This window comes from Zeus faber (genome assembly GCF_960531495.2).
Source record: "Zeus faber genome assembly, chromosome: 18".
Lineage (NCBI taxonomy): Eukaryota > Metazoa > Chordata > Actinopteri > Zeiformes > Zeidae > Zeus > Zeus faber.
Window position 1 is genome coordinate 27,859,089 of NC_137210.1, and position 13,080 is coordinate 27,872,168.

At 45.0% G+C, this 13,080-nt stretch overlaps 2 protein-coding genes across 2 annotated transcripts; both read right to left on the minus strand.

Moving 5' to 3' along the window:
- Positions 1-325: 325 nt before the first annotated feature.
- ttf2 (transcription termination factor, RNA polymerase II) lies at positions 326-11,021 on the minus strand. The gene is made up of 19 exons (XM_080019416.1): positions 10,565-11,021; positions 10,089-10,209; positions 9,663-9,845; positions 9,367-9,524; positions 8,576-8,657; positions 8,197-8,322; positions 7,710-7,860; positions 7,236-7,341; positions 6,820-7,004; positions 6,297-6,450; positions 6,072-6,163; positions 5,637-5,764; positions 5,444-5,586; positions 4,203-4,382; positions 3,297-3,355; positions 2,182-2,335; positions 1,978-2,060; positions 1,751-1,825; positions 326-1,316 (listed from the first exon to the last, which is right to left on the minus strand). The coding sequence occupies exons 1-19, from the start codon at positions 10,991-10,993 to the stop codon at positions 1,172-1,174; spliced, it is 2,754 nt and encodes a 917-aa protein (XP_079875542.1). The 5' UTR covers positions 10,994-11,021; the 3' UTR covers positions 326-1,171.
- Positions 11,022-11,048: 27 nt separating this feature from the next.
- Positions 11,049-12,341, minus strand: LOC307243976 (transcription termination factor 2-like; the record flags this gene model as incomplete). Its single annotated transcript, XM_080018947.1, has 6 exons — positions 11,049-11,064; positions 11,112-11,350; positions 11,506-11,575; positions 11,718-11,804; positions 11,953-12,058; positions 12,314-12,341. 6 exons carry the CDS (start codon positions 12,339-12,341, stop codon positions 11,049-11,051), a joined length of 546 nt encoding a protein of 181 aa, XP_079875073.1.
- Between the last annotated feature and the right edge of the window lie 739 nt (positions 12,342-13,080).

Genomic DNA, 13,080 nt, shown 5'->3' on the forward strand with positions numbered 1-13,080 from the left:
TCGATTTTGATAAATTTGTGGGTTTTTTTATTCATTCGTTTTTCTGTCCTTTTTTCTTTAAATGTCCCTAGTTTCCCGGTTTAATCCTCTATTATCCACCCGGTCTGGCGTTATGGTGTCTGTTTTGTAATGTTATTCAAACGCGTGCAAACGGTTTTGTTTTATTTTTATCGCAAGTACAAAGCTACGGGTCAATCATCACATTTCAGCCTTGATTTATTTGATCAATTTCATACAAAACAGTTATGTAGTCATTGTGGAAGGAATTATGTCCCGATTCAACCTTCCATAGTTATCACCATATAATGAACACATCAATGGGATTTATCAGTGTAGTAATGAACAAATGTGTTTGACAAAAACAGAAACTCTGAGAGGTAATACAATAAAAAATAACTACGTTTTTTTTATAGACTATACAGATATTGTAACATTTTGAACTTTGAAATTTGCTGCGCATGGTAAATGATAAAACGGCCTAGATAAAACCTAAATACAATTTAAATAACCTGTAAATGTAATGCATACTGTGTGTGTGTGTATATATATATATTTTTTAAGGCTATCAGACTTCACATATATTCTCCACATAATATTTTCAATGATTTCAAATTGTTAAGAGACATTTTTCAGCATCTTCGATCATAACATAAGACTTGAAAAGCAATTAAACACTAGTGTCGCGATCTTTAGGGGATTACACTCGAAAAAGGGTCTATTAACTGATAGACTTCAACACAATACAAACGATAAAGCGAAACATATTTATTAAAGTGGGAGTTGATGAAAGACATTGTAAAGCGCCATCAGGTGACAAATATATAAAACAAGAACTAAAATTTAATTAAAAAAATGAAATTATTTGGCAAATGTGTATTACTACACAAAGCAGTATTCACTCTGCATCAGTGCTGCAATTAGTTGTTTTTCCACCATTTCTTTAATTACCATAGAGTTGGCCAAATAGGGTAAAATCTGCTTATTACAACAAGAAAAAACAAACTTCTGATTCGCTGATTTCTTCTTCACCGGAGACACAGTTCGGCGTTCGAACAGCGGCCTTAATGAATCACATGAAGTGAAATAAAACAAAGGTGTGCTTTTGATCGCAGCTCTCTCAGTCTGCAGGCGTGGGAGGAGCCGAAGTGCACACTGCGCTGCGGCTCTGGGCTCAGACGCCGAAGATGACTCTGAGGTCGGCCAGGGAGAGCTTGGTGAAGGAGCTGCCGGTTCCAGAGAGAACCTTCTGGGCCAGCTCCTTCTTCCTCCCCTGGAGGGTAGAGATCTTATCCTCCACCGTGCCCTCACACACAAACCTGGACAGCGACGCGACACCACACACACACACACACACACACACACACACACACACACACACACACACACACACACACACACACACACACACACACACACACACACACACACACACACACACACACACGATGAAAAACGCCATGAATACATAGGCTTTGTGAAGGCCTGTGAATAGTGTCTAGTGTCATCCCTCCAAGGTCAGGCAGTCTGTCGATATTCTTCTTAAACCCAGTTGACTTTGCATACGTGGACATCTATATATGCAAATACTAAGTTACGCAAGCACTTTCGAAAATTTCCTGAACTCCGACTGTGTTTTCATTGTGATTTGGGTGAATTTTCCACACTAAGGTAGTGGAGAAACCTATCGATGGCTGGCATGTACGGCGCATTTGGACAACAGGTTCACAGCTGAGTGTTGTGAATATTTTACCTGTGGATGGTGACGTCTCTACGCTGCCCAACTCTGTAGATGCGGTCGCATGCTTGGTCCTCCAGGGCTGGGTTCCTGTCAGTGGCGAGAAGAATAATAAAAAAAATAAAATTAAATTAAAATCTGATGATGAATGAATCAAACTGCCTGATGGAATTAGGATTTCTCGGACTTAAGGGAAACATCAGGATTTGTGGGGACTGTGCTGATCCCGGCGTGTGTCTCACCAGTGCATGTCGATGAGGAAGAGGTGGTTTCCTCCAATCAGATTGAGTCCGACGCCCCCAGCACACAGAGAAACCAGCATCACCTTGGACAGAGGAAAACTATAACTACAGCATATAGAAGGACCAGCTACCTGCTCTCTACTAGAGGACATTGTGCATCCAGATATCTGCTTATAGCTACATGACCAAAACCCCTTTGTCTACCTGTGGTCCCTTGGGGTTGGTGTTGAACTCCTCCACCAGGTCCATGCGGCGCTTGGGGTTGACGGTCCCGTCGATGACTCCGTAGCTTAGGTCGATCCTGCGCAGGTGAACGGCTACAATGCGCAGCATGCTGGTCCACTGGGACACAATCACGCTGAGGAAAAATAAGGAAAATATTGCATAAATTAAGTAGAAAAAACCCCATATACACACACACACACACACACACACACACACACACATATATATGACTTGCGTCTGTGAGCTGACCTGCCAGGCTGAGCACATCTGGTACCTACATCGGCAGCAAGGCTCCTGGCGAGCACTCAGCCCACAGCTCCAGGAGGTGTACGTTATAGCTGCATTTGTAAAATAGACTTATTGAAACGTGACCAATAAGGTTCAAATTTGTCTTGCAAAATACATTATTTTCAGACAGCGGACCGAGTTTTCAGACAGCGGTGTAAAGTGCAATCGCAGTCAGAAGCTGTAGGGGCACCAAATACCACGTTGCCAAATGCCAGATAAGTTGCATTAACTTATCGGTCACGTTTCAATAACAGTCTATATTACAAACGCAAATATCATGTACATCTAGGTAACAGCGCCCCTTGCTGCTTCCCGGAGCCGGGGGCTGAGTACTCGCTGCAGCGAGCCGGGGGAGAGGGGGCGCGGGGAGGGACTGCTGCCGGTGTAGGGTACCAGATGTGCTCGGCCCGTCAGATTGGCTCGCACGCGCTCGTCAGAGGGTGAAACAAACCCCGTGGCGCAATGAAAGTGAGGGCTGGCGTGCGCTGGCTTGACGTGCGGGAGCCCGGCGCAACGACTGGCCCATCTCGCCCCCCGCCGGGGAGCCGGAGCGAGGCTACACTTTGTATGAGCATTATTACCGGACATTTTGGGCCGCAAGTTTGTAGGTTACATAGTGAAAGAACAGGCGAGTGAGTGGGAAGGAAAGAGGTGCCATTCTCCATATTACAAGCCAGTGTACCATAAAAATGATTTTGAAGCTGTTGTCTAAAGGTAATAAAGTTACATATTGTTGCTTTAAGGTCCTTCATAAACCAAGATGAAATGATAAAGACGCAGGCACCCTGTGTGATCAGCCTCCATACCTCTTGTGATCTGCATTCCTCTCCCTGATGGACTTCAGCTCAGAGATAACAGCAGAAATCTGCAGAGAGAGAGAGAGAGAGAGAGAGAGAGAGAGAGAGAGAGAGAGAGAGAGAGAGAGAGAGAGAGAGAGAGAGAGAGAGAGAGAGAGAGAGAGAGAGAGAGAGAGAGAGAGAGAGACTATCATGTTAATAATGAAGAACAATGGAGACACCTTCATCTCACTGTCAGGGGGTTGAGTGGATTTGTACATGGATGCCGCTTTCTGAAACGTAAACATTGTCAGCAGGGACAAGTGAAGGCTAGCCCCACGTCAAGTCCCTCAGTCCTGGACAGGCTCGTCACCCTAGAGAAGCTCATGATGGGATGTCAGCGTTGCTAGGAAACCATTTGAGACTTTGTGACAGCCAGCACTTCCACTCTGTGTGGTAAGTACTGGAGGTAAGTTAAGTTTCATTTAAATGTGTATTTAATACAATGCAGACAATTCATTCTATTATATAATTATAGAACCCAGAATCGTGATTGTGGCGCCATCCCTTGTGTAGATTACGCAAATTTTAGTATTCTTTAGAGCTTATAGAGCTTATTGTGCGTAATCACGGGGTGTCACAACATTTCACTGCATGTACGTATGACTGTATGATAGGTATGTGACAAAGAACTTGAACTTGAGATGATGATTGAGGTTGAAGTCAGGAAGAACAATTCTTGGCAAAATATTGCCACCTATTGGCGATGGATGGGAATTTCCACTTAATTTTTCTCTAGAGCAGCGTATATGGAGCTGCCTGTGTCGAAAGCCAGATATTTCAGCTGCTATTTAGTGGTCGTGGTGGAGCCTTTTGACTTAATTCCAATCAATAACATAAGTCACTTCAAGGCCGCCAGCAAGGCAGGTTTCACACCTTGGTGCTCTGACTGCTGTCCTCAAACACCCGGGAGGGGAAGGGGTTCCCATTGAGGGAGACGGTATTGTGGTGGTCGGGGCCCGCTGGCAAGGGGCCCGGGGAGAGCGACAGGGCGTTGAGCTGCTCCTCCAGAGAGAGGACGATCCCATCCCCTTCCAGCTCTGACTGGTCCAGGGTCTGGGACACAGAGAGAAAATAAAGACGACCCTAATTCAAAAAAAACAACTGACATTGACACGAACATAATCGTCACTGTCGGATGCAAACTTCACAAATTTAATTTTAGAGATTTTTGAGACTTAAAACAAAAAATAAAAAGTTAAATTATAATTATTAATTCATTACAAATTATAAATAATTAAAAGTAATGGAACATGAAATATCTAAAAGTAATGGATGTAAATAGAGAGCAGAAATAAGACAGATCTTTGTTCTCTGATACCCCTTTTCCACCAAGGCCAGAGCCGGTGCCGAATCTGGAACCGGTTCTTCACATTTAGACAGCAAAGGAACTGGCTCTTGAATGGGAAAACTGGTCCCAGAGCCATACCACTTCAAAGCTGGATTAGAACCAAAAACTGCTTACATCAGGACTGGGGGTGGGGTCAAGCAAGCCCGGGCAAAGCATTGTAACCGGCATTTCTTTTACCACTCCAGCAGTACGGAATTCATCGACGTAAAATGTGGTCCGTATAATCTGGAGCTGTCAAGTGGACGTATAGTAAGATATATCATATTTTATTGAGTCAGAGGGCACTTTAACTAACTCACAAGCTGCGGGCTCTGGCTCATGTTCTGTCCATCTCATTTCCTACCCCCCCCCCCCCCCCCACCCCCCCCCCAAAAAAAACAAACAAAAAAATTGGTCATGCAGGGTGGAAATGGCGACAAAAAAGATCATTTTAAGAAGGCCAAACATAAGTAATGATAATAATATCTTATATTATTAATGATAGTAATAATAATAATAATAATAATAATAATAATGAGCATATGGTGCGTGCATAAGCGCATACATATGCACGCGTAACGACGTACGTGCAGCGACGTAAAGACGTGGCTCTCGAGCCCATTTTTCCCATGAAAAAACAAAATGGTTCTTAGAAGGTTGGCAAGTTGAACCGACTACGAATGGGCACAGGCACCAGTCCAAAACCAGCACCAGGTTAGCGTTGGGGGAAAAGGGGTAACAGTGAGCCAAAAGGTTCTGGTAAATCTGCGGGTGTGTGTGTGTGTACCTTCTTGAGCAGGGATAGGTGGCAGCAGCACTGACGGAGGCGGAGCAGTAGTGACAGGATGTGGATACTGCTCGATGCCTGCTGGGGCTTCTGTGTAAGAGACACCGTGGGGTCCGACTGGGACAAGCCGAACTCCTGGGCCACTGGAGACAAACGCGCACACACAGATTTTAACAAATGTAACCGTGTATACTATCCAGCATCAGCACAGCGTTGCTGCCTTGCTCAGTGTCACCTTTATCGAAGGGGTTGCTGCTGGAGGAATCCGCCTTGTTGAGGTCACTTCCTTCATGTCTCTTCAGGTAGTTCTGCAGAGTAGTTCTGACAGGAGGAGGAATTGTGGTCATTTTAACTAGTTAATCAGCCGAAATAGCAAGGCAGCTAATCAGTCTAGCTAATTATTATGGTTCAATTAACAAGTTTTCTTGGTGGAAAATTATTTTTTTCCATTTATATTCTAGAGAATGAGTGATTGCTTCAGTCAAGAGCTACATAGTGCCGGCTTATAGAAATACCCACGACAATGAAACAAAAAACCCCAACAAGTCTTTTGTCGTCTCATTCTAAAGTGATGCCCCAATACTGAAATAGTGTATTATAATGTTTATTTTCATTCCAGCACCTTTACCTGGACTGAGCAAACACCACATCGTAGACGGCCTGCTCGTCCTCAGAGAGCCTGAGGCGATGCAGCGTGCACGTGCGGTCAGGAAGAGACACCTGAAAGTAGGACCAAGGTTAAGATGCGTTAAGGTTGTAGTGTGTGTGTGTGTGTGTGTGTGTGTGTGTGTGTGTGTGTGTGTGCGTGCGTGTGTGTGTGTGTGTGAGTGTGCGCGCGCGTGCGTGTGTGTACCAGGGGCTTCCCGGAGGAGTCATTCTGGTCCTTGGTGCGTCTCAGCAGGAGGCTCCTGGTCAGGATGTTGAGCCGCTCCCCTCCCTTCTTGGAGCCGTTGTCCACCTGAGCCTTCCACAGCTTCAGCTCATCAAAAGGAGAGCAGCGCAGGAACCTGGGGGTGGGGAAGAGAGAAAATAAAAAGAGGGAGGGGGGGAGAGAGAGAGAGAGAGAGCAGAGGAAGGGGAGGAAGAAAAAAGAAAGAAAAAGAGCGAGAGGGGGGACAGATGGGGAAGAGAAAAAGAAAGGGTGAAAGAGGTACATTAGAGACGAAGGGAGAGAAAAAAGAGGGTAGAAAAAGAAAGAGGGAGCGAGGGAGATAGAGAGAGAGATACAGAGGAAGAGAGAGAAGGAGACGGGGGGGGGGAGAGCAAGAGGGGGGGGGCGATACAGTGTATTAGAAGCCAAAAACCAACTTATATTTAATCACAAATTTTAATTCAGTTTCCCAGATTCCTTTGGGAACGGAAAGCGGTCGTCTTACTTGAGCAGCGAGTACATGTCCAGCAAGTTGTTCTGGATGGGCGTGCCCGTCACTGCCCAGCGCGCCCGGGCCCGCAGGCGGCACACGGCCATGGAGGTCTGTACCTTGGGGTTCTTGATGTTGTGAGCCTCGTCCAGAACCACGCGGTCCCAGGCCACGCGCAGCAGGGGGGCCGCCGAGCCCGGCTGCCAAACGACCACATTCAAAACAATCACAAATCCCCAAACTTCCATTCATGAGTCTACTAACTAATGGTAAAGAAAGTGATTTTTAATGACAATGTTTTACATGTGTGTGTTTCTGCCTTCATAAGTTTTTTGTTTATTTTTATATCGCTTGAGCGTTGGGACAGGAAACATATATTTTTCATTATTATTATTTTTCAAACCAGTCTCCGAAAACATTTCCTCTCGTACCACGAGGTCCGAGTCCTCGCTGGGCCTCTCAGCCTCCTCCTTCTTCACAGGAATCTCCTTGGAGACCAAGCTGTAGGTCGTCACCACCACATCATGGCCCGCCAACCTACGACACAGACGGAGACAAACACACTTCCTGTTCAGCCACATCGCCAAAACGTTAAACCAGTCCTATTGTCCCTTCTAAATATAAGTGTTGACTAATTGTTCACATCAACATGCACGCTTCTTCTCAGTCATGTATTAAACAAAGATATTTGTTTGTACGAAAGGCTTTACAAACTGAGTTATTTGGACAGTAAATGAGCAGATTATGCCCATTTTTCCATTCAAATTTAGTAATTATTATATTGTCTATCTATTGTATATTGTCACTTGATTTTTGAGGTATTTTCCCCACAGCCCAAATAAGCTCATGTTTAAATGTCCTATATACACACACATCTGTAGTCTGTGCACGTGTGGCTGTCGTACATTTTGGCACTTTTCTGTCGGTTGGGTCCGTGGTACAGGTAACAGCTGAGTCTTCCGGACTTGACGTGTCTCTCAATCTCCTTCTTCCAGTGATGGATCAGGGAGGCGGGGCAAATGATCAGCGTCCCCTTGGAGACGACCAGGGCGGAGTCTACACACACACACACACACACACACACACACACACACACACACACACACACACACACACACACACACACACACACACACACACACACACACACACACACACACACACACACACACACACACACGGTGTATCAACCTGTGTTTTTGTGGGTTCTGTGTTGATATTGATGAGCTGAAGTAAGCAATACTTTTAGCAGCTTCATTTTTGGAGATGCTCATTGAAATGTCTGTAAGTTAACATTTTATGAATCCTTGTGGGGAAATGAACAATGTAATGATAGGTAATAAAATGAAAGTACAGTAGAATGACAGAGTTAAGGGTCATTCTCGTGACTACCGTTCTTAGAGATCCAGCTTTGCAGCTTCTGGTCCTCCTCGTCCTTCTCTTCCTCTTTGGATTTCTTCTCCTGGGCCAGAATGAGCGCAATCATGGTCAGAGTCTTCCCCAGACCCATGTCATCAGCTGACACGGAGGGAGAGGGAAAAAAAAACTGTTCATGTGACAGTGATGACCGATGACAGGCCAGTTAAGGTCACGATATCACGGATTTACTTGAACTATACTGTATATAACATATACTTCAATGTGGTTAATTGCCCTCATTAACTGTGGCCTGGTACTGAACATTCTACTTAAATAAGCAGAAAATATGTTCAACATAAAACTACCTGTCGCAATGTAGCAAGAAAAACAAACAATTTTTTTTAATATTTACCCAGAATTCCTCCGCAGGGTTTCTGAGTTTCCCTCCACAGCAGCCAAACCAAGGCCCTTCTCTGGTGAGGCATCAGAGACACCTGAGCAGACAATCAGGAGAGGACATCAGTGTCAGAGACGGTCAATCAACCTGCGCACCCCAAAGACTCAGGCCTGCAATTAAAAATAACCAATGAGGAAAGTAGGAAATCCCAGCCTTCAGTTCCACCGAGAGCATTGCCTCCCTTCTCGTACCAAAAACCTGCCACGGCGCAACCAAACAGCAACCACATTTTTACATTTCTGGTTTAAAATGATTCAAAATGCCTGCCCTGATGCTGCTGCTGTTGAAGCCCACCCGCTGTGGTTACATATTCAAAACCTGGGCTATTTTTGTACCAAATATAACTTGTTTCAGTGGAATTGTTGTGACCAGTGGATTTGCTCCTCGTAGCAAGGAAACAAATCTGCTGCAACATCTTGTACTGTACTTGTACTACTTGCTGTGTTGACCTTTGTAGAGAATCCAAATAGGAGGAAACTGACATTTTAGCTGTGTCAAAGTAAGCCAGACTTTGGAAGACTTTAAATTGTTAGAAATTAGAGAATTTTGTGTCATTATCTTAACTTAATTTATCTTTTACTGATTATATGCTTCAAAGCATTTTCTTGCTAAACCAGCTTGGTGCTTTGGAACCACTAGAGCACAGGAAACTCCCACTGTCCATTTCTGGAGTGACTGGGCCTGACAGTACTCGGTACTGATAAATGAATGACGAATAAACAAAGTGGGTGTGTGGGGCCTGGGACCTTGATGCCACGGGGGTCGGGGACCTCTTCATCCGGGCCGGGACAGGACTCCAGAGAGTTGTGGAGGTGGTCGATGGCCTCGCATGTGGCGTTCTTTACCGCCAGCCATCGGGCCTCCGTCATCCTGCCACCGTAGAACCCCTGGGCCTGGGGATTGGCTGGGGCCACGGCGATATTATTAGCACTGCTATAGTTATTTGGTACTTGACTACAAACAATGAATCTGAGGGTCTTATGTTTAAAAATGACATACGGAGTAGAGGTGGTGGGGGAGGGTCCCCTGCTCCCCAGCTTACCTCCATACATCTGGCTGTAGCCCTGGCTAAGCCCCAGGTCCAGCGCACCTCCTGAGGCCTGGTGCTGGACCGTACCCGGTGCCGGGGGGGCAGGGAGGAGGATGGCGCCTCCCTTGCGACTGAACGGGTTGATGGGACTTTGGCTGGGCTGGGCCTCGGCACCTTTCTCTTGGTCCTGTGAATCTGTGAAAGATTTTAACATAAATATCAGGCCAACAACGACAACAGCAACCAAAGCTGAAGCGGAACTTGTACTTCTGACAATTGAGGGAAAGTTTATGAACAGGTAGAAAGTCATTCAGGCATGGGACAGCAACGCAATGCTTTGATGCAAAATGTAACGTCTTTTTTTTTTTTTTTTTTAACTGATTTCTGTGAACGGTTCCAGCACCGTAGTGTAACTGGTGGTGCAGGAGGTGGGGTTACCAAGTTGGGAGGCAGCGGCGAGGCTCAGGGAGTCCAGTGCCTCCTCCAGCTCTTTGACCTGCGTCCGCAGCCTCTCGCCGTTGTCAGGTAACGCAGAAACATTCACCAGCGACAGAGTGGCCTGGGAAAGCGACAGTCACAGAGAAAAACATTTTTTTATTTTGATATATTTAGCCCCAGGTTAAGTCGGATAAAAAAAAAACAGGATTTGCCTGCTTAACATTAAATAAACAGTTCAAGTTCAAGACTAATAATAGTAACAATAGGATAATAATAAAAATACACCATTTGAGGATGAGACATTTTTTGACCATTGAGAATAGAAAATAAAAATGTAATTTCTGTTTGCCTCTTAGACTCCGCAAACAAAAGGTGCATAGGGCAGAAAAAACACTTGAAACAAAGATAACTGACTGAAAGTAATGTTTGTGGATTGTCACAATTTTCCGGCAAGATCAGGTGAGTGCTTTGAATACCTTTTTCTGTTTGAGCTGGGTCGAGAGCAAGTCGTGCAGCCCCCTAGGGTCGCCCTCGTGACCTTTGACCTGGGAAGCCAGTTGGAAGCCTGGGAAAGAGGTTAGCGTCTTCTGGACGGGGGCCACCGGCAGAGTCGCCTGGTTACCAGGGGTCACTGACACCAACTGGACTTCATCATCATCACTGAACTCTCCAAACTGGGTGTTGACTGTAGAACCCTTGGGCTTTTGACCTGGTGGTGTCGTAGTGGTGTCTGTGTCTACAGCTGGGTGGGGGTGTGTTTCGGCACCGGGTGCTTGTTGGGGGGAGACCTGGACAGTTTTCTGCGTTCCCTCCGCGGTTGGAGATGTAACGCTGGAAGCAGAACCGCTTTCCCCCGCGCGTCCGCCCTCCGGGTTGGTTGTTTGTTCTTTCGCCTTGTCCGCCATCACTTTCTTGTCCTCTGTCTTGGGGCGACGTTCCTCTTCACCGGAAACCCGCTTCTTAATCTTCATCCCGGCTGGAAGCGGTTTGCCTTGATACAAGTCTGACGAGTCAGATTCACGCCTCTCTTCTTCCTCCCTCTTCTCTCCTCCTTTGCCCCCCCTGTCAGTCTTTCTCTGATTGGAACCAGCTCCATTGCTCAGACTCTGCGCTTTCTCCCGCTCGCCTCCTGCACACTGCATTTTCCTCCACTCAGAGTCCTGCTCCGACTTGCCGGGGGCTTTAAAGGGGTTTCGCACTGGCGGCAGGAGGGAGTCCTGGAAGTGCTTGTTGGACAGAGGGATTCGCATCTCCTTCTCTGGCTGCAAGGAAGACACACGACAGCCATTTGGTTAAACATTTGAATAGTATGAATTTAATTTGAGAAAGAAAAAGCGCTGACTTAAATTACTGGTTAAGTAAACCCTGTGTGTGTGTGCAAGCTTATGTTGAGGTGGACCGTCAGGTGCTGGCTTACTGCTGTCCAGGGCACATTTCCACACCACTTCTGACCTGCTTTCTTCCCCATAACACAGCGGTAGTACACCCTGAAACAGGACGGCATGTGTCACCGTTACCCGAACCAAGACATAGCTAATAGGCCAGCAGGGCACACACACACACACACACACACACACACACACACACACACACACACACACACACACACACACACACACACACACACACCTGTGTTTCTGCTGCTCGCGACTGTACGAGAGAGCTTGAAGTTCCACTTTGGCATCTTCATGATGCAGACAGTGAGAAGCCGGGATGCTGACAAAAGAAGATTATGGTGACAAGAATATTTAATCATTCACGGCGTATGTCGGATTCCACAATTCCTTATTCACTGCTCTACCAGACAATATTCAAATGACATAAAAATAATACATAGAGATAAGTAATGTCACTGTCATCTTACTTTGCTACTTGGGTGAAATCACAGCCATGCTTGTCAACGCACACGTAGAAGCTTTTTCCCTTGTTCGGTCCCTCCTTGACACCGGTTTTCAGCATGCACACGCTGCCTGACGGTGGCAAGAGGATGTAGACAGAACAGAAAAATGATCAGCCCACAACCTCAATGAGCACGCACATAATTAAGCGAACAATGACCATCAACCTCTGTGTACACAGTAAAGGCTGACAAAAGAGGGGAATGCAAGTTTGCATGTATACACATAAATAAAGAGTAGCCGGGAGGTTAACAAGAAGACTATGGAATTACTTGATGAACGTTAACCTGACCCTCTTCCTAAAAGCTGTATAAATGTAAAACTCACTGTGCGTGGGACACAAAACCTTGTCCATTCGTGCGGCTCCGCTCTGTTTCTGCTTCTGACAAGTTCGAATTTCCCATTGACCAATGACAATGGTGGAAAACTTCTTCCGGCGTGTAAATACCAAAGTAAAGGTTCAAACGCTAAAACAAACAGGCAATACAATAAAATAAAACATGTAAACGAATTCAAGATTCAAGATGTTTATTTACTTGTCACATAAATATACATACGATCATACATATATGTAATGAAATGACATTACAACGACCCGGAGTTTATGCACGATAAGTACTAACTGACACAATACACAACAACTAATTAACTGATTCCAAAAACGCAATTCAATTGGTAAATAATATAAAATAAGAGCAAAAAGGGCGATATTCAAAGTAGGATTTACAAAATATAAATAAAGGATATGGACTATTATGGTATGTAGTAATAGTTAGAAGTTTAAAAACACCCATCAAAATACATCAAGTAAAGGCAGCACTAGGAACTACACAAAGACGGTTTTCAACGATCCCGTGACTACTTTTATTTTGAAATACATTAGTGAACACGGAAGAGGTTCGAAGTCGTCGTTTCTAATTCTGGAGACGTTTAATATGTTTTTAATCAATAAAATTGGTACATTTGTTTGTATATCTTAAATATCTGACTATTTCCGTTTTGTATTTTTGTCTTTGTATATATTTGACATTTTTATTATGTATCCTATTGTATTTGATTATTATTATTATTATTATTATTATTATTATTATTAT